Source organism: Anguilla anguilla, chromosome 1 (genome assembly GCF_013347855.1).
Source record: "Anguilla anguilla isolate fAngAng1 chromosome 1, fAngAng1.pri, whole genome shotgun sequence".
NCBI classification, from domain to species: Eukaryota; Metazoa; Chordata; class Actinopteri; order Anguilliformes; family Anguillidae; genus Anguilla; species Anguilla anguilla.
In genome coordinates, this window is record NC_049201.1 from 39,168,110 (window position 1) to 39,190,583 (window position 22,474).

General features: G+C 41.4%; 1 protein-coding gene across 1 annotated transcript in view; it reads right to left on the reverse strand.

Annotated features, from left to right (window-relative positions):
* Positions 1-4,547: 4,547 nt before the first annotated feature.
* The window catches only part of scfd1 (sec1 family domain containing 1), a 43,739-nt gene continuing 25,812 nt past the window's right edge, over positions 4,548-22,474 (reverse strand). Inside the window, exons 15-25 of the mRNA XM_035382792.1 lie at positions 18,457-18,553; positions 16,045-16,115; positions 13,790-13,869; positions 11,812-11,874; positions 11,619-11,694; positions 11,393-11,446; positions 8,454-8,506; positions 6,628-6,661; positions 6,023-6,088; positions 5,626-5,694; positions 4,548-5,059 (exon numbers count right to left, since the gene is read on the reverse strand). Of these exons, the coding sequence (XP_035238683.1) occupies positions 5,036-5,059; positions 5,626-5,694; positions 6,023-6,088; positions 6,628-6,661; positions 8,454-8,506; positions 11,393-11,446; positions 11,619-11,694; positions 11,812-11,874; positions 13,790-13,869; positions 16,045-16,115; positions 18,457-18,553 (687 nt within the window). The 3' untranslated portion in view covers positions 4,548-5,035. The remainder of the gene's footprint in view (positions 5,060-5,625; positions 5,695-6,022; positions 6,089-6,627; positions 6,662-8,453; positions 8,507-11,392; positions 11,447-11,618; positions 11,695-11,811; positions 11,875-13,789; positions 13,870-16,044; positions 16,116-18,456; positions 18,554-22,474) is intronic.

Sequence of the window (22,474 nt, forward strand, 5' to 3'; positions counted from 1 at the left end):
TTTTCCTGCTGGTTATGTAGGGGTATTGCAGTTTGGGACGCATATGCGTCCAAGCCTTTGGTGAACTTTGCATTAGCTTTCTGAACAATGTAATAGGAATTATCAATTAAAAGTGTGAGGAATTAATTGTTTGTCAACCCACTATTTAGTCCACCCAATAATACGTGTTGCCTGTCTTCAATCTCCTCTACCATCGCCGTGATCTCGTCTTTAAAAAAGTTTGCTTTTCTCTTTTGGTCCATGGTTATTCCTGACTAAACCCTCATTTGTGCTAGCATTAATGAAGCGTCGCCGTTAATAGTAAATATTATTACCAGACGAAAATGGTTAATTGATGCACAGATTTGCATATATTAGTACACAGGTTAAATAAACACACACGTGGTATTTTAACAAATGTATTTATTGATTGTTTGTACATTGCGGTTCGCTTCGCTTGGGTCTGGTGTTTCACAATAATATAAGGGGAAATCGCTGATTGTAAGGCACGTTCAGGTGCCGTCAATTTTAAGTTAATTTGAGATTTATAGATCACAGGTGCGTAAGCTACAAATGGGCTTCTTAGAACCTGTGTAAGCAATGTATTTTATGCTCAGTATCTTTTATGAATGGAACATAAGCACACTGGCGGAAATTATCCTCAGACTAAGTTCAAGTATAAATCAAAGAACATTTTTATAAATGAGGCCCCTGAAGCAGGCACTTCTGTCACTTGTCCTGCTCTTGTGACAAGTTAGCATTTGTTGAAGCTCCTTTCTTTGGCTTTTAAACTAAATTCACAATCGATTTCTCAGTTGCCATTCCGTTTAATGCCACCCCACACATAAGATAAGTACTAGCTATATCAAGTTCAGTGACATGAGAACACAAGGATGATTTTGCTTGTCATAGAAAACTTCAGTACCACTCCGACACTCAGGTATACATATCAGGTATATCCCCCTTTAGCCTCCAAAAAAGCCTGAATTTGGTGCTAGAAACATTTCAGGATTTTGGTCCAGGATGACTTCATAGCATCAGTTCTGCAGTTACTGTGAAAAAAATATTTGCACCCTTTCTGATTTCCTCTATTATTTATTGTCACACTGAATGATTTCAGAACTTCAGACTAAATGTAATATTAGACAAAGGGAACCTGAGTAAACACAAAAAACATTTCATTTATTCTATGAAAAGAGTTATCAAACCCATATCAGCCTTGCGAAAATGAATTACCACCTTAAACATGACTGATTGCACTACCTTTGGCAGAAATAACTGCAACCAAAAGCTTCCTATAATCTGATATCAGTCTTTTACATCGCTGTGGAAGGTTTTTAGCCCATTCATTGTTGCAAAACTGCTTTAAGTCAGAAAATTGGTATGTTTTGTTTTGCATGAACTGCTTGTTTCAGCTCCTGCCACAGCATCTCTACTGGGTTCAAGTCAGGACTTTGACAAGGTCACTCAATAACATAAATTCAGATGTGGACTTGTTTTTGTGTTTTGGATCATTGTCTTGCTGCACTTCAGCTTCAACTCATGGACAGATGACCGAACATTCTCCTTAAAAATGTTCTGCTGCTGAGCAGAATTCATGGTTCAATGAATAATAGCAAGTCGTCCAGGTCCCAAGACAGCAAAACATCCCCACACCATCACACTACCACCACATTTGACTGTTTGTATGATGTTCTTACTGTGAAATGCTGTATTTGCTTTACACCAGACATAATAGGTTCTGTGTTCCGTAATCATCTGATCCATGTTGTCCAAAAAGTTACACTTGCAGCTCATCTGTCCACAGAACATTATCTAAAAAGGCTTGGGGACCAAGGAGATTTTTTGCAAATGTGAGACAAGCACTGTTGTTTCTCTTGGTTAGCAGTCATTTCCACCTGGCTAATCTCACATGAATCCCATTTTTACCTCTTTCTTTCTTTCCTTCTTTCTTCTGTCTCTTTCTTATTATGGAGTCATGAGCACTGACCTTAGCTGAGGTCTGCAGTTTTTTGGAAGTTCTTCTGGGATCTTTTGTGATTTCTGGATGAGTTGTCGCTTCGTTCTTGGAGACATTTTGGCAGGCCAGCCACTCCTGGGAATATTCACCACTGTTACAAGAGTTCTTCATCTGAAGACAATGGCTTTTACTGTGGTTCGTTGGAGTCTCAAAGCCTTATAAATGGTTTTGTAACCCTTCCCAGACTGATGTATTTCAACTACTTTTTCTCATCTCTTCTGTAATTTTCTTTGATCGTGGCATAGTGTGCTTGTAGAAACTTTGTGGTGACTACTTCACTCTGATGGTAAGGCTCAATATGAGTGAGGTTTACATTCAACAGGACTGGCTGCAATCAAGTCTGGCTATGTTCAATCAGCTGAATCTAATTATCAATCAATGTTGGTTAATTGGTTGATAAAGTAAGTAAGAAGGCAATTATTTTTTCAAATGGGTCATACTGGTGCTTGATAACTTTTTTCATTAAATAAAATAAATAATTTTAATGCATTTTGTGTTTACTCAGTTTCCCTTGGTCTAATATTACATTACAGAGATCTGAAACCATTCAGTGCAACAAATATGTAATAATAGAGGGAATCAGGTGGCAATACTTTTTCATGCAATTAAGGGGCCAAATGTGTACCAGAAACACATTCCCAATTCCATTACACCACCATCAGCATGTACTATTGACACAGGGCAGGATGGATCCAAAGGATTTATGCTGTTTATGCGAAATTCTGACCTGTACCATCTGCACGTCACGTCAGAAATCGAGATTCATCAGAACGGGGCTGTTTTCCCAAACGTCAGTCATCCAGTTCGGCGTTCATGTGCCCACTGTTGCCACATCTTCCTGTTCTTAACTCTCAGGAGTGGAGCCCGGCGTCGTCTTCTGCTGCCCTAGCCCACCCACTTCAAAGTTCGACACACGCTGTGTGTAGAGATGCCCTTCAGCACACCACTGTTATACACAGCTGTTATTTCAGTCAGCCCATTCTCCTCTGACCTCTCACTGACAAGGTGGTTTCGCCCACAGAACCGCCGCTTACTGGATCTTATTGTTTATGCACCAAACTCTGTAAACTCTAGAGCAGTGGTAACCAACCCTGCTCCTGGAGATCTACCATCCTACAGGTTTTCATTTCAACCCTAATTTTGGCACACCTGATTCTATTAATTAGCAGCTCAATGACATCTCTAGTTGTTGAATGATGTGTGCTTTGTTAGGGTTGGAGTGAAAACCCACAGGGCTGTAGATCTCCAGGAACAGGGTTGGTTACCACTGCTCTAGAGACTGTAGCACGCAAAAATCCCAGGTGGGCAGCCACTTCTGAGATGCTGGAACCACCATGTCTGGCACCAAGTCTTATCACAGTCAAAGTAGCTTAGGTCCTCTTCAAGGAGCAGGGTATTTACGAAAACAAGCAGGTGAACCTGAAAGTGTCCACTAAGTGTATTAATAAACAGAAAAAAAAACTAAAGGATATCATCAGTAGAAATGTTTCAACATTAGGACTGTTTTAAAAAGTAAAGAAAAAAAGGTTACCCTACTCGTCATCATCCATTAAACCAAAGCACTGAAGCACACACACAGGTATCATTTTATCTGAACATTACAAATATCAAAATTAAACATTGACAAGATAGTAAATGACTAAAGCCAAGTGATTTCGCATCGCAGTTTCTTAATGATTTCATCTCTTATCTACCTGGTTATCTACCTGAAAGTGCAACAGCAAAGAAAGAGAGGTCACGTACGCCAGCTGTTAATGCTGTTGCGACACCCAGGGGAAACACATTGACACCCTCCTTGTTTTTGTTTATCTGCAGGCTCTTTCGATGCCATAGCCTGTCTCATACCATATAAACAAGATGTGAGCTTCAGGGGAACCATTCTTCTGACATCAACAGCAGAGCTGTTCCCTTTCAGGTCATTTTGGGTCATTTCTAACCACCTCTAACTAATTTTCTTGTATTTTTGACTATCTACGGCATCTTACATTACCTGCCACCATTAAAAAAAACAGACTTGCTAAAACATTAAATATTCCCCTTTACTGTTATAAAAATAATAAAATGCATTTCCATCTGAATATTTATACTTAGTTATTAAAAAAATGACTACCTTAGTCTGCAAAGTAGCTCCCCTGTGACAACATTGAAAAGAAACCCACTGACTCCCATTACTCCCAAATACCAGAATACTACTTCCTGCATAATACTGTAGGTCTGCAGATCAGCTGCCACTCTTGGAGCCTCCTATTTTCTCTGATGTAATAGGCAAGAGTTGAATCATATCAATAGAATAAATAATAAATAAATGAATGACTGAACCACATGGAGAGAACAGACCAGTCAGCGCCCAATGTACATGAAGAGGCCTGAAAATTTTTTTTTTTTTTTTTTAAACTAGGTTATCTAGAAAACAAGTTTTGTCATTTACAGCAAATAAAAATGCAGTACATTAAAAATAGTAAATAAAAATGGTAAACTTTGACTAGAACACCTGGGACAAAATTAGAACAGTAGCGGGGCACAACAATAGGTACAATGGCAGAAGGCATATTGGTGAGAAACCTGTATTTCATTAAAAAAGAATAATCTTTGTTTATTGCAATACAGTACTAAGCATAACAGAGTACACACAATGTGCTCCAAATAGACAGGCAGTGGGCAGACCTATAGCTACTTGCACTCTGGGCTTACAGCCCTTGATTGTTTGGTCATTGTCTGCTCAGAGATTAATACAGTAAAATGGGAAAAAGTACACAAATAATAAACATGAACTGAAAAGAAACACAGTCTAGGAAAATTTTGGTTAATTAAAGATATTGCCAAAAGACAACACAATTTTATGTAAGACTGTTAAACTTTATTTATGACTTGCGTACAGTGATGGAAATAAACCTGCTTACTAGATTAGTAAACACTATCAAATATATGGGACATTAGGAACGTAGGAGCTGGAAAGATAGCATGGGACACTTTGTTAGCTATGGTCTTGATTGTAGTTCAGTATTCAAAAAGAAAACAAAAAAGATGTTCTTGAATTTACTTTTGGCCAAGCTGGGAAAGCTGTCAAAACAAAAACAGAAGCACCAATAATCAGATTGTACTACACAATAATACCATATCAATACACATAAGCAAAATACAGAAATAAAAACATGGAGTAAAATGAGTGTCACAAGTAGACGAATGACTTCGATGTTTTCATTTTCTATACCCCAACTTGAGTATTCTTGAATGAATATTTGAATTAGCATTTTACTGTTTGAATGTAATGTAATGAATGTGTATGTCACAACTTCATCATCTTTCCAAGGTTAAAAATGTAAATCTTTTCCATATGTAGAATTGAATTTTGAAAACAAAATGTTTGTGAAAGTTTAAAACCTTAAATTCAAGAAAGAAAAAATTATGTTCTCTAATAGAATGCTGGATATCTCGGTTACCGACAGGAACATTCTGTTATGTGGGACAGTCAACCATCTTTCATCCTCAGATATTCAGGGCCTTGCATTTAACCATTAAAGAAACACTCCCTGCGACAGGGCCCATCCAGGTGCTGCTTATGGATTTCCGATCACGCGGTACCAGGTCAGCAGTCAGGCAGAGTGACAGGTGTGCAGTGCCATTACCTGTTTGGTGAACTGGGAAGCATTGAAGAGCTCACTGCAGCCATACAGGACTCGTTTTCCCTGCTTGGCCTGTGGAGCATAGAACAGGACGCAGTCAACACACTGCTTAAAACCCCCATCCTGCTCTTGTAGGGGGTACCACAGTAATGCTCTACTGGACAGGGAATGTAAGGGTGAGGCATTACAGGCGCTCAGTTTAAGGCATACACCTTTGCTGTCCCACCCCCAAACCCCACCAAGTCTACAACTTTTTGCAAGTAATCTGTGAATTTAATTAACCTGCTGTGTGCATTTTCTCCTGCAGTAAACTTTCATGGTGGCCATCTTCAAATTAGTCCCACATCATATGATCAAGCAATAATATAAGAACATCAATCCATGAAGTGTAAAAACTTGCCTTTGTGTAATCAACAAGGTTCTGATACTCAATGTAATTTCCTCCTCCAACCACAAACACAATGGCCTGAAAAGAGCAAGACAAGCATTTATACATTTAATCATGCACTCAATACAACTCAATTAGAGCCCTACACTCTACAACACACTATTAAACCAACAAAATCTGAGAAAGGGAACGGAAACCTTTGTAAAAAGGGATGAGAGATTACTTCACCGTATGACTCATATAATGACGATGATGGCGATAATAACAATAACAACGGTAGTTCCATCAAGAATGCACCCACACTAGCACTAGAGGAAAACACAGTGACAGTACAGAGACACACAGTCACAGTGCAGTCACACAGTGACAGTGCAGAGACACACAGTCAGTGCAGAGTCACACAGTGACAGTGCAGAGACACACAGTGCAGGCACAGTCACAATGCAGAGACACACAGTGACAGTACAGAGACACACAGTCACAGTGCAGAGTCACACAGTGACAGTGCAGAGACACACAGTCAGTGCAGGCACAGTCACAATGCAGAGACACACAGTCACAGTGCAGAGACACACATAGTCACAACTCTCTCGGTTGTGGATCTATGCAGTGCTCACCTCCTGAAAGGGGTTCTTGTTCCTGGGGATGGAGCTGTAGGGAGAGAGGGACAGCATTAGCACAGTGCTCTCTATTCCTCCTGCACACTACTGCAAAACAGCTCTCCTCTAGGGATTAGCACAGGGGCTTTCTAATGGGTGAATGAGTCGCCTTGCCAAAACCTTGCTAATAGCCTACAGGGCAGCGCTGGATGTAAGATGAGCCTTTTCCATGGCTGCTGACCACTTCAGTAAGCAGGAATTCAACTTTCCTCATTGCTTCCATTTTGAGCACATTTTCTTACGTAGATCAGAAACAACAGCCCACATATGCCTATCAAATCGGCACATGATTGACAACCACCCAGACACACTGGGTTCTGGAAGGAAGTTCAAAAGCACCCTTAAATAGGCAGTATACTTTGTACGAAGTAGAACTTTTTGAGGAAAACGAAGCAATCAGAACAACTGACGAACAAAAAGACGCGGTGTTGTGTGTTCGTACGGTGCAGTGTGCGACAGCCTCCAGGGAGAAGTTTTTGAAAAGTTATTTCTTGTTCTCCGACCTGCCCCTCTCACCTATTGGTCCAAATATCACATAGTTGGTTACGTCACGGTGGAGAGTTCAGAGGGCTGAATTCACATGCTAATGTACGGAGTGTCAACGCTAGTCTCTCTTCTGTAGAGATGGGAATTCTGTGAGTTCCCGCATGTTTGATGAATGGTGCTACTCGTTTCAGCAAGTCATCAAAACGCCTAGCACACATTCGGAAATAAGAGAAAGTGGACCCCCTCATCTAAACTCGCATTTGCCGAATGTACAGACAAAACTCTCAATTCTCCGTCCTACTCTGATTTAGAGGATGAACGTACTATCTTCTTCGCCTTTTTTCTTCTTTTGCATAGCTAGATAACTAAAGCCACTTTAAACACTTTAAACTTTTTGTTTTGTGTTGTGATCTCGCGTAGCCCTTCTCTTTATACATCCATGGCGTAGCTGCGAGACGGAGGTCTGGGTGAGATTCCGGCCCCGGTTAATAGCTGCCTCGTAATTATTCACGCCCCAGCGGCGTGGAGTGACTTCAAACGGTGCGGTGTTCTCACTGAGTATACCGACAACAGTGTTCGTGGACATGTTCGCCGGTGGTTCTCAATCCTGAAGTTCCTTCTTACTGAGTATACTGCCAGCTTTACTGGCTGCATGCTATGTAAGCGCTGGTAAAGCTAAAAGGGATCATTCTGTATTTTACTCCATTTCCTGTCACATGGGTAGGATAAACTGAAATCGATTGAGGGACACAGGAAGATTTTCAGAGATGAAAAACACTGTATGTTGATTAAATGTAATGCTAACAATGAGCTGAGATGGACTGAATGGTGTCTGCTCCTCATCTGTTTCTTATATTCTAATGTTTCTCCCAACACTCACCTCTAGGAATTGGCTACTAATATTATCAATTATATTTCAAGTCAAGAGTACTTTCCCAAAAATCTGTCTATTAGCTAGTCTGCAATGAACAGACTGGTAACATTAAAAGATGGATTTCTGACAGAAAGCAGATCCATTTATGTTTATATGCTGTTATTAAATATAAATTCTATCCTGTTCGTAAATGAATGCAGCTGCTCATGCAGAACATTGGAGCACAGGCAACAGAATGCTTGAAAACAGAAGACAGATGACCATAGACTGAATACTGTTGAGATCATCAGTGTGGGAGTGGTCCATTAAAAATTAGAAGGCCTGATAAAATGTCCTTTGTTAGGACACAGGAAGGAACAAACACAAGCAGCTCAATAGGAAACAAAGAACACAAAGCGGTGATGCCCGAGACCCTTGACCGTACCTCTCACTGCCACGCAGCATCTTTGGATCAAAATACCTGTAGTCATCAGTCTCCTGCAGGACACAACAGTTTCATAGTATGTAAACACAGTAAGTTTCACAGCAATTCACCAGGCTAACCATGACTCGAGCAATGCAATTAAATGGTTAGAAACACACAACTACACACAACAGCCAATGTATAGGAGACTGGGTGTTGACTACCCCTCCTCCAGAAACTTGTGCTACATTTAGCAATATACCCTTCAATCCATCATGTAACTTATAGTAATATATTGTTAAATTTCCTTTTGCACCTACTATTGCAATAAAGGTAAAAATAAAAATAATGGTACATTGCAAATTTGCTGAATGATACCGTCGGTTATGATGTGAAACACTTGGTAATTCTACTGCTCTTTGCCTAACCTTTTTGTATCCAGATAAACAATGCGTAGGAGTGTCTACCACATGATTAAATGCAAATGCAAGGTTCCTTAACTGATTAAGAGCTGAGTAATGAATATCAGCACACTATAGCTCTCCAGGACCAAGGCTGGCCACACCTGCTCCATGTGTGTTGTATGTGGCATTCTATCATAATTGCCACATATTAAGCAGCTAGGGAGGATCAGGGCACCTCATCCCAGCATCGCGGTGTACAGGCATTCAATCCAGGCTGGCACTCCAAATTCACCAAATGTAGTCTAGAGCCCTCTCTCAGTTGTGAGTGAAAAGAAAAGTGAGATAGGGAACCTGCTGGACTGAAGCGGAGTGGCTTTTCATTATGGCTGAACAGTATGACCTTTACCAAAGGACAAGTGGACAAGGGGAACCCCCAGTAAGTCAACAGAAACCACATTTCCATTCACACAGTGAAAACCTCAATTTCTTCCTGTAGGACACAATCCCCTCATTTTATTGGTGAATTCTCATTTTTCAAAAAAAGGTAAATCCCCTTTCCTTGCACAGTATGTGGGGTCACTGGCTTTCCACCCACCCCCCATGCAGTACCCCACGCACAGACACAGCCCAGAGTAGCTGGGTGTCCTGGCAACAGAGTATTCAGCTCACATACCTATACATAACAAGATTTTAGAGAGGGATCGGTGAAAGACGAGCTCTGCCGCTCTCCTGACCGTTGGATGTTCCAAATTTTTGTGTTATCGCTTTCTCTCCACACAGCACAAAGCGCAAAGGCTCTGATACGGACCCCGGGCATGACCTGTTACGCCAGGTACTCTCTGTGCTACCCACGGAGGTGAGGGCCCTGCACTGGGGGGGCTCGGTTCAGCCACCGCCTCCCCACAGCCTGCAGAACAAACACTGCATTGTGCAACAGGCAGTAATTCCAGAAGCTGAGAAAGCGATAACATCAGTTATGTCCAAGTCAACATTTTTTGTTTGGCGAGTGCATTTTTATCCAGTAACTGGATCTCTGGGCCTGCTCATTGTCCTCTAAGCCTACCCCTTAGGTCACAAACAGAATGGGGCATCATCGGCATCAAGCTTTCTTCGGGGAGCCAGCTGCCGAGCCGCTGCTCTCACTGCAGATGCTCTCCGGAAAACTGCTGCCACATTCCTTGCACCTGCCTGGCTCCCTTCTCCATGTCGCAGCCTAATCCAGGCAGAACTACGGAGGTCCGGTACTCAATGCTTACCCCAAGCTCAGCAAATCAGTTAAGTGTTGGGGAATTTATCCCTGATTTTTATGTGCTCCTAGTTGTCTGTTTTGTATACATTTCAACACTATTCAGATACTGCTGTGGTTGAACGGTCCCTGCACGTCATAGGGGTGTGTCATGCTTTTCACATCAATTCAGAACCAGCTCTGTTGAGTCGTTTAAGGACATTGACAGGATCCATCACATTCATGTGCATTTTCACAACATACATGGTTATGTTTGTCCTGCCAGCAGCCGGTTCTAGACTAAAACAACCATTATGACACATAGCACAATCCTGCCATTATTACTACAGCTATCAGTCCCTTCTGGGAAAAGACTTGGAAATATTGCTGCTGAGTTTTAAGGCTTTACAAAGTGTAGCCTCACATGCCTGGCTTAATATTTCCTTTACGGGCATTTAGCAGACAGTCTAATGCAGAGCAACTTACAGTGCAAACAGAAGGCTAAACTTGGGGGGTTGGAGGGCTGTTATTTAATCAGACCAAACACACAGCCCAGGGTGCCTGCGCTTCCTGGTCACATCCTGTCTGTTCTGGCCCCCTGGTGGAGGAGAGAGCTTCCCGCTGCGGTCTGGACAGCAGACACCCTGCCCATCTCCTGATAATGGCTCATCCTGATAATGATAATTGTATGGGCACCACAGGCTGGTTCTGAATGTGGACTGTGCCAGTGCTGGCTGCCCCACATGCCAACGCAGAATTGGTACGAGCGTCAACCAGGCAACTAGGATGACCGTGTCCCATTGCACAGGTACCCCCACTGGTCAGTCGGGGGCTTGCAAGTTCGCCTGCTGCAGGGGAAGTGCCTTCCTCTGACTCATGCCTGCGCAAACCCAATGTGCGAACTGCAGCGTGCTAAGAAGAGGCAGCTGACAAAGTGCTTCAGCAGAGTGAGCGTGCCTGTCTGCGCTCTCCTGACTCCAAAATACAGGCTGCAGCAATCAACACTGATCACTGATGAGAAACACAGCCGGGCACTTGTGAAAAAAGGGGGGGGGGGTTAAAAATAATACTCTCTATGTGCTATCCTTTAAATGAACAAATTTAGGAATGGATATATGGTTTTCTGCATGAATCCTCCCCCCTTTGGCCACTTTGGATCTTTAAAGCAGCTCTGCTACAGCAAACTGTAGAAAAGCAGCAGTAGACAGGAAGTAGACCCGCAGCATAGAGATGGCCACTCAGTGAAGCCAAAGAGGCTGAAAGAACCAAAAAAAGACATCAAGTAACACAGTGCAGATCTGAGGCTCATCGCCTTGAAAATAAGCACTCACCGGATTGGATTTCATTTCCATGAGGTTATCCAGGATGCGAGTCACAGGCAGATTCTGTAAAGCGCAAAGGCAGAGTTTCAGAATAAAAACTACAGTTATAAACGTTGGCTATCAAGCTTATTTGCTAATGTTAGCATCTAGCTAGTTTGCAAATGTTAGCCATGTTCTACTGAAATTCTAACATTACTAAGTGACTTGATTGTAAATGAATGTGTAAAGTACTCACATGCTGCTTGATCACCAGGTTCTTCACCCCTTCCATCACAAACTGGGAGCCGGTGTTCATCACTCTGGAGAAGAGGCTGTGGGGGGGGGAGGGGATGTGTCGTACACCAGGAGAGACCGTCTACTACACATATTCTTTATTACATACTGGTACTGCAGAATGACTAAACATCAGAATGCGTGAGGATTCTTACCCCATCGGTTTGACCCCACTGTTGCCGTAGTTAGCTGGAGTTGCTGCCATCTTGGTGAAAGCCCTAAGGGAGGGGGTGTAAAAGAACAGCACACACACAAATCCTCTTTGAATCTTCATTTTTTATTTCTTTATTTAAATTCAGGCATCTTCATTCATGACTAATAAGAAGATTAATATTTATATATATATTATATATCTAATATATCTAATCAGAAACAGAATCAGAGCCAGCTATGTTTAGTATAGTTCAACAGTGTGAACACAAGTGTGATGGGTGAAAATGTGTTCTTTTGTAGTGTCAGCACATCATTGTGATATTTACTATGATGAATCATTGATTTTTAAATTTTTCTCCAAATGTTTGAATTCCTGTTCTCCACTGTAAGCCAGTCTCATCACAACAACGTCCTCTGTTAGTCTGGGAGAAACTAGACTAGCATGAGCCTCCTCTGACCCACACAAATTTAAGCCAGTGCTTCTTCACATGCTGCAGTCCTCCAGCTAAGCTGTGTAGTCATTTCACCAGGATTGCACTTCCTGTGCAACTGGTCCAGGCAGAGAGCAGAAGCCCAATCTGAGCTGTCAATAAATCCCTGATGTGCTGGGGATACCCAGTGTCTTAGTCACTGGAAGTGTGCTTTAGTCACCAGATGTGTGCCTTAGTCACTGGAGGTGTGCTTTCGTGACCAGAAGTGTGTTTTAGTCACTGGATGTGTGACTTAGTCATCAGAAGTGTACTTTAGTCACGAGATGTGTGCTTTAGTCACTGGATGTGCGCCTTAGTCACCAGAAGTGTGCTTTAGCACTGGAGGTGTGCTTTCATCACCAGAAGTGTGCTTTAGTCACTGGATGTGTGACTTAGTCACTGGATGTGTGCCTTAGTCACTAGAGGTGTACTTTAGTCATCAGAAGTGTGCTTTAGTCACGAGATGTGTGCTTTAGTCACTGGAGGTGTGCCTTAGTCATCAGAAGTGTGCTTTAGTCACGAGATGTGTGCTTTAGTCACTGGATGTGCGCCTTAGTCACCAGAAGTGTGCTTTAGTCACTGGAGGTGTGCTGTAGTCATCAGAAGTGTGCTTTAGTCACTGGAGGTGTGATGCAGTCATCAGAAGTGTGCCTTAGTCACGAGATGTGTGCTTTAGTCACTGGATGTGCGCCTTAGTCACCAGAAGTGTGCTTCAGTCATCAGAAGTGTGCTTTAGTCACTGAAGGTGTGCTTTAGTCACCACATGTGTGCCTTAGTCACTGGAGGTGTGCTTTCGTCACCAGAAGCGTGCCTTAGTCACTGGAAGTGTGCCTTAGTCATCAGAAGTGTGCTTTAGGCACTGGAGGTGTGCCTTAGTCATCAGAAGTGTGCTTTAGTCACCAGAAGCATGCCTTAGTCACTGGAGGTGTGCTTTCGTCACCAGACGTGTACTTTAGTCACTGGAGGTATCCTTTGGTCACCAAAAGTGTGCTTTATTGGTTGGACTAATGTTTTAATCCCTGCATGTGCTTTAGTTGGATGTGCCACCTGGGACGGGTAACTAATAACTACCATAAATTACGTGTTCTCTGTCAACTTTTACTTTTCCTTTTTGCTTTTCAGAACCTTGAAAATAAGTGCCAGCAAAAGTGACAAAAAATGAAAAGAAAAATCCTTGGGCTGCTGGGTGGCTCATCCTATGAAGGTACTGTTATAGTACACAGGTGGGCCTCACAGCCCGAGATCGAATTCCAACCATGTCCTCGTGGGGCGACACAACTTTTGGTAGTGTTGCCCAGGGTTAGAAAGGATTAATTTGGCCAGGAAACACATCACTTTTTAGCAAGCCCTGTTGGTCAATCAGGCACCTGGGGTCTGCTGGCTAAAGTTACATATGAAATGTCTTCCTCAGACTCATGTCTGGGCTTGGTTTGTGGGCTGCAGTGTGAAAAGAAGCAGTTGGTGACATCACATGATTCAAAAGACTGTACTGTACACTGATGCTACTTACTTCCACTGTTTAATGTAGTTCAAGGGTGAGAGGTCACACCCAGCATCCAAAAGAGCTTTCTTATACTGCTCCAGATCAGCCTGAAACACACCAAACCACACTCTATTGGCCACCTACCATCAACACAATCCTGTATCACACCTTCTAAATGAAGGCCACACACATCACTATTCACATAGGACAGGCCATAGTATTGATTATTTTTTCTGCACAGAAATGAACTTTTCAGAGGTAAGACCTCTCATATTGGGTGATTAGAACTCTTTTCAACCTCTGCTTTAGAACCGTTGCTGTACTACATGGTTTTACCAGGCTGTAAACTTCAAATCAAGAAGCAGGCTTTTTAAACGTGACTCGGCCCACAAGTGCACTTGCCCTCACTTACAAAACTTCAAATATGTTTGAAAAAACAGTGCTTCCAGAAGGTTGAGCAGGGGATCAGCGAGGCCTCAAGTACAGGATGCAGACCACATTCTCCTGCTTGATTTTGGCCGTCACACCACCTCCCCCAAATCCCCAACGAAAAGGGCAATTAGAGGGACCACTGACAAACCCTTTTCCGCAGGAACCCACGTTCCCACTGGAAGTTCTTGAGACTTACCATAGGGACGTCTCCAAAGACAGGGGTGGCTTAAGGTAAGGGACGCGTTAACTTTCACCTGACCTCAACATTCGCATTGTCCAGACCTCAAACCTGGTCCTTAGCCAGTAGGGGACAATGGATAGAACTCAGAGTACAGGGATAGTGGCAGGTTGAGCAAAGCTTATGTTTGTGAAAAAATGCCACATCATTTCGGACAATAGAGTAATGACACTTGGCAAAAGCATCAAATAGTATTAATGTTCATGAAATATGCATTGCATATGTTTTTAATAACAGTGAAGCTTTTTCGGCACAACTAAGGCTTTATTTTCTTTGAGGTTTTTTTTTTGTTTCCTGATGAAACAGACATCAGAAAACCAGAATATAATCAAATAAAATCACCAGTAAAATATGGGGCCATTTCTGTTTGGGTAATTGTTCTTCTAAATGACATCCTTGCTGAGGTCTTCAACGACATAAAATACTGCTGCTTGCTGTTGGATAGTGCATGGAAGCCAAGTCTAAATTTATCTACAGATAAAAATGACACTAAAAACACAAAACAAAAGCAACATATGCTTAAAAAATGCTTAAATAAACCACTAGACATTTCTGAAATGCTGTTCACTCCAAGTCCTGATTTTGGAAGTGCAACTGGGGGTTGAATATAACCAGTAATTTTAATTCGTTTTTTTTTTTTTTTTTGCACTGCTGAAGTTTTATGAGAAAGAAAGGACGGAATAAAAAATAATAATTTTTCTATTTAACAAAAAAAGATAGTGAATTCCAAGGCATGAAATAAATTTTGCATATTTGGCTTGTGAATCTAGACTCCACATACAATGCCAGGAACAGCTCTCCCTTAACTAGAAGACTGCAGCTCCTTTGAGCAAGGTTTCTGTAAACAATGAGTCAGCGGTGAAGTCACCGTCTTTAGAGGAGCCCTCTCTCCACTAGTCCACTGCAGGCCTAATGAAATGTATGCACTATTTTAGCAGCACTGAATCTCCAGTCTGCTCTCATAAGGTGATTGTAGAGGAGCCATCTCAAACTCCAGTCCTGGAGGACTACAGTGTCTGCTAGTTTTGGTTAGGGTTACAGTTAGGAAGTACTTAGTGCTTAAGTGGTAAATATATAAATAGCCCACACACACTTGTTTCCAAGGCCTAAATACCTGATGACTGAAAAAAAACCAGAAAAGGCTGCCGGCAATGCAGTCCTCTAGGCCTGCAGTTTCAGATCTCATAAATAGGCTACATAGGCTAAAACGCTAAACTTAAATAGGCTGAAGTGCTAAAGTAAGCACTTTGTGCTCCCAATGTGCAGAGAATTCAAACACTACCATTCATTATGGAATGGGGGGGATCAGATGCCTGAGGATCAGTAAGAAATGTAAAGAAAGGCTAAAGGCAAAGGACATGAAAGACATGGGAGTCAGTTCTCAATAAAATATACCGAAGATCTATATAATATCTTATATATATCCTCGCTGATAAATTTTGGGAAACAATCCACCCAGTATTCCCCAAGAAAATCCAGTATGTATATTCCTTTTACAGCTCCAAAATTTGAGTTAAAATGCTGTTAAATGTCTTGTTGGATTCAATTTTATTACATTATATAAAGATTTTTTGAACAGCATTTTTTTAGTTAAAATACTGCTCTCACTCACCTCTGGGGGGGGCTGCTGGGATGTGATGTAATATATTAGGAACAGCCTCATCTTGTCCTCTGGCGTCCCAGCTAAGAGAAGAATTGACAGAGAAAGACAAAAAACACAGTGTACATTATCAACTATCGAACCTGTCATACCTAGAGCAGTTCTTTCAGACATGGCCACTGACATTAAAACAGGGAAAAGAGCATGAAAAAGCCACGGGAGGAAACCTACACACTTGAAACATTTCAGGTTGAATTGCGTAAAACTGTACTGCATGTTCCCACTGCTACTAGCACAATTCACTGTTCTGATTGGGGGGGGCCAGTCACTTTGTTTTTTTTTGGGGGGGTCGGGGGGTTGGCACAACTTTTTATTCAGGGCACAGTGTGTGCCATACAGTTTACAGGCTATTTAATCTTTTGTATGCTACAATGTGTATTACTGCCCATACAGTGCAGTCTGTAAGTATTTGGATGTATATGAAGTTAAAGTGCAGACTGTCATCTCTAATGTGAGGGTATTTAGATCCATATTGGGTAATCTGTGTGGGAATTAGAGACTTTTTTATAGGTAGTCCACCCATTTTAGAAAACCACAAATAATTATACAAATTACCAGAATCTTAAATAAAGTCATCATATTTAGTACTTGGTTGCGAATCCTTTGCATTCCATGACTGCCTGAAGTATGCAACCTATAAATATCACCAGGTGCTGGGTATCTTTCCTGGTGATGCTCTGCTAGGCCGGTATGGCGGCCATCTTCAGTTTCTGTTTGTTTCGAGGGGTTTTTTCCTTCAGTCTTGTCTTCAGCAAGCAAAATGAATTTTTTTGGATTTAGGTCAGGTCATTGACTTGGCCAGCCAAAAACATTCCTATCCTTTTGCTTCTTTGGGTGCTTTAGCAGTATGTTTGGGTTCATTGTCCTGCTGCAAGAAGTGCCGTCCAGTGAGATTAGAGGTGTTTGGTTGGATCTGAGCCGATGTTTCTGTAAACTTCACAATTTATCCTGCTACTGCCATGAACAGTAACATGATCAGCAAAGAGAACTGAGCCAGTTCCAGTAGCAGCTATACATGCCAAAGTCCCAACACTACCTAACACCATTCTTCACACTTTTCTCTTTCCATCACTTTGGTACAGGTTAATGCTCATGTGATTTGTACAAGGGCATAACTTTAGTTTGAATATCATGGGGGTTGAAATGCATAGACCCGGAGAATCCTCTAGGGGGATCCGGAGGCATGCCCCCCAGAATAAATTTTTTTTAAAGAACAGCTGTGAAATGATAATTTCTGGTGAATTCAAAGGGGAAAATACTCCATGTTATTGATCGGTATATCCCAATTACATCATGATTTCCCCATCTCCCCATCTGTTATATGACATAATTTTCTCATCATCATGCTGTATTACTGGGGAGATTATTTGGCCAGTTTTGTAATACTGGGTGGTTGTAACCCTCTATTCTCCACCCCCAAAAAAAATTACACCCTTGCATCTGTCCATAGAATTTTGTGCCAGGACTCTACTTTCTTAATGTACCTTTTATCAAACTGTAATCTGGCCATTCTGTTCTTGAGGATTAACAGTGGTTTGCTTCTAACGGTGAAACCTCTGAGGTTATGCTGGTGTAGTCTTCTGCTTATGGTACTTTTTGACTTATATATGTCAACATCCTAGACAGTGTAATTGATCTGTTCAACAATTGAAAAGGGGCTTTTCTTCATAATTAAAAGTATTTTTTTGTCATCCACTACAGTGGTCTTCAGTGGTCTACCAAGTTGTTTGCTATTGCTGAGCTCACCAGTGTGTTATTGCTTCTTATACACCAAACAGTTGATTTTGACACGCCCACTATTTGTCTCTGATTTATTCATATTTTTCAGTCTCGTGATGTCCAGTTTTACTGGCATGGACACTTCTTTGGTCCTCATGTCGAGAGACAACAGACTCCAAATGTAATTGTCACACCTAGAATCAGCTCTAGACCTTTTCTAGACCTCTAGAGCTTTCTTGTACATGAACTAATAATGTAACAAGTTCTTGGCCAAGAAACAGCAGAGCAGCCAACTGTCCAATTACTTTTGGTCATCTGAAATAGCAGATTCAGTGACCAAAATGTTGGTATTCAAACATGGTGCTACAAAAAGATGAGACAAAAAGCAAAACAGCAATTTTTACGTTGTAGGTTATGATGTTTCTTGTGATCACTTAAATGTCAGTCATGCTTCAAGGGAATACATATTTCAAGCTAAAATGTGAATGTAGCTCCCACTACATGAAAGTGAACTACTCCAGAAAGGGCAGGAACATCAGTTCAAGGAGCAAGCCACTGTCCATTTAGAGCAGGGCAGGCCTTGGGGTGCTGCATGGATTTTAGGGACAATGACGCAGGGGGCACATGGTATGCGTTCATACCTACCGTCTGGGTCGCTGATCATATCAAGTAATGACTTGTCCAGGGTCGACTTGCTCATGAGCTTCTCTTCATACTCAAAGTAAACGTCAAGCTTTCGGGTCTGTAGAGAATTCAAGAATTACAAGACCTGGCAGTCATGATTTCAGAGGTTCAGATGTACAGTAGAATATGATTCTGAATTATGGCAGGTTAGAGGATGTCAGGAATACTGTTCTGTCATTCAAGTTTTACGTCCTACCTGAAAGTTAAACTGGGTAAGAATATGAGATCTGACAGATTCATTGGAAGCAAAATTTGTCTCTAAGGAATAAAGTACTTTATCACAAAATATTTTATCATAAAGTATTTTTATCATCAACTGTTAGCAAGTTTTTACATTAGCAACACACCAAATGGCAATGTTGTGGTAAAGTCACTTAACTACAAGTCCAGGTCAAGCCTCAAGTCCCCAGTCCCCAAGTCCAAGTCACCTTACTCAAGTCAAAGTCGAGTCAAGTCTCCAGCACTCAAGTGTGAGACCAGGTCCAAGTTCTCTCTGTGGCACTCATGTTAAAGTTATGAAGTGGCTAAGAGAAAAAATAATCACATTTTACAGCTATTACAAAATTGATTATTGATTACATGTACAGAGATACAGAGACATCGAATCTCCCTTCTTTTAAGCAGCAATAATCTTTTTTCTTTATTGTTTTATATTATATGGTAACTACTACACAAAAGAATTTAAGTCCAAGTCAAGTCCCAAGTCAAAGTTGGTAAAATCCAAGTCAAGTCAAAAGGCAAAGTTATTGTGACTTGAGTTAGACTTGAATCCAAGTCCTGGACTTCAGTATGACAAGCGAATTGGAAAAGGAACCCTGAATAATCACAATGAATTACCTGCATATCAGACACCCTAAATAAGGATGACTAAGAGAGTGCACACCAATTATCCCTTTATACATCTGGATATTTCATTTAACTTAAGTTAAGTATGTTGCTCTCCCAGGGTACCACAACATCACAACGCAGCCCAATTACACCGAAGACCAAAAGGCAATGGGAAGAGGCTGTGTGTTAAACAAATCAACATAAATGAAACCCATGGGAGCTATCAGACCATACACTGCCAAGATTACAGTGGCAGCAAGGTGAAGAGTGCATGGATGGAAAGCCTGCTACATTCCTGTAACTAAGCAAAATCTTACACAAAACAAACACGTAGACAAAACTATAGTGTTTACATTTTCAATTTTAGGTGTCAGACATAATAATCCAGGACTGCACTGTGATGCCTGTACTTGGCAGAAGAAGAGATCACAGTGTGCTGGAATAAGTCAAGACTTCGGGGAAAGTGGGAGAAAAACATCTGGCTAAGACTATATGGCACCAAACCATGTCACTTTGTCCACCCAAGAACTGGTGGTGGTTATAGAGAAGTTAGGCACCAACCCAGGTACCGAGAAGTTAGGGATCAAGGTGGATATAGAGGAGTAAAAGGTGGATTTGGTTGACCACATAGTTTCAGCGTGCTTTACAGAGTATTTGTATTTGACATTATCAAGATAACAGCCCACTTTATCTGAATTCATCATAGCAAGCAGCATATTTCCATTCTGCAGAATCTGTAAATCCTGTAAATTTTGGCCATTACACCCTTAACCTGCTTTACACTGATTGTGGAACACCCAACGCTATTATAATTAGAACAGTGAATTCAGCTAATTCAAGCAAATTCAGTCAGTGGCTGGTATTCACACTGATGTTAGGATTTGATCTTCTATGTGGATATCTTATGAGAACACATACAGTATCTTTTGAGTGCTATGAATCAAACAAGCCTTAAAAAAACTCTCCTATAAATAATGGGTTGGTAATCTCGAGGACAACAAAACAATTATGTGACAACAACATGTACTTATGTAAATATATTTTACAAAATATATATCCTTACCCAGATTAGCAGTAGCTACGCAGTGAGACTCCAAGCCCAGAGCCTTGGATGGCCAGGAGTGACCCTGCTCCTCAATGACCATTAATAAACACGGGCCAAACCACCACTAAAGTGGACCAACCATAACTATGGGTGAGCCAAACCATGAGCCCTGTATCGAGGTGGCAAGAATCATTAACAAGAGAAGAATCAAAATGAAAGAAACCATGTTAACTGCTGGCAAAAACAGCTTTGTTTCTCATGTTACAAAGACCTAGTGTTCCAGGACTCCACACTTTTTCAGTGTGGAATTTAATTATGAATAATTGAGTTTCTACTCTATGCTGTAAGTCAAGAAAAAAAGTCTCTGGGTTGTCCCCCAGCAGGGGGAGAGGGATTATTTCACTGTAGTGGGCAGGACGGCTGGGTGCGTTTGGTGCTAAAACCAGCTTGCTCTCCTGCCACAACCCATAACCAGATGTCTGTTCTTCTAAAGAGGTGCTTGTCACATTGATCATTGATACTTCTCAAATTTTCTTATGGATGACACATTTGTAGAAACTCATAATAATTAGCATCTGAAAAACAAATCCACTATTTCCAATTCAACATTTTACAGGGTCCTGTCATTTAGTAGGAATGATGACCTTCTATCTTCTACTGAGAAGAATTCATACTCATTCACATCCAGTCAAAGGGTACAGTGCTGTGTACACTGCTGCAGAAAACATGTCTATGCACACACTGTCTTTATCCTCAAAAGAGAGATCATGTAGAAATGTACAGGTAACTGCCAAGGGAAACACTTAAATAACTGAGGGATACAAGTTACATTGAAAACAGGTGCTGCCAAAAAGGAGTTAATTTAGCTATTAACACCTCAGCATGCTCATGGTTGTGTATAATAAAGCCGGGCAGGCCCAGATGCCCATTATTTCGGTTTCCATAGTTACATAAAAAGATCTCAGTGACTTCAAAAGAGGAGTGGTTGCTGGGGCACATTTGGCAGGAGCTTCAGTGAGGAAGCCTACTTAATGTGCTGATCGATCACATGGAGCAGTGGCTAAGGTGCTGCTGTCATGGAAGTCTATGTGAAAGACACCATCAACTAGGGAAAACTAGTGTTGAAAGCACATACACCTTGACCATGATAACACACTGGTTCTAAACACAATGCAAACCAGATGATCTGCAATGAATCACTAGACTACAAGTATCAATCTAGGGCAAGTTTCATGAAGACCATCGAGGACTACATAGAGCGATACTATGGTTGACGTCTCTCTTATTTTGGCAGTTACCTGTATAACAGTGACCAAACCAATCCAGAAAACTACAGGTCTGTTAGCTTAACTCGCAGCTTGTGTAAAATTTTGGAATCTACCATTAGTTGAGCTGGAACTATTCCTGGAAAAAAGTATCAAAAGGGACAGCCAACATGGTTTCTGGAGGTGGAACTCATGCTTAACAAATATTCTGGACTTCTTTGAGGAAACTACAGATTGTTTTCAAACCAGGTTTATTAAATTATATATTTGGCATTTCAAAAGCATTTGACAAAGTACCACATGAGTGACTATCAAAATTAAATCAGTAAGAATTACCAGAGTGCCTTCAGAGTGGGTTTGAAAATAGTACAAAGAATATCAATGGGAAAACCACATATGAGCAGGGTGCTGTGGAAAATGGGAGCTCCATTCCTCGCAATTTTCACATATGGCCATGATAAGGATATCTGTAGCAAAAGATGACACTTCTCAATGAGCTCACCGATACTTGAACCACTGCCCTGCAGCTGCAGATTGGTTGTGTTCAAGTGGCCAATGATATTGAAAGGCAATCTGTGACACCGAATCCACAAGAAACTGCTGTGATCTTGGCAATTAAACTAAATTCACAGCAGCAATTAGCTATGCCTGTAGTATTGGTTGACAGAGGGAAAACCCTGAAAGTTTCATCATCAAAGTACCTTGCAAACGGCCAGAGCTGTGCCCTATCTGTCGCATGAGTCAATTCATCAACTGATGCACTCCCTGGACTTGTGACTGGAGAGCAGCCCTCTTATAGTACCTCTAATCTTCATATTATTGTAGAGGGATAATCTCTTCA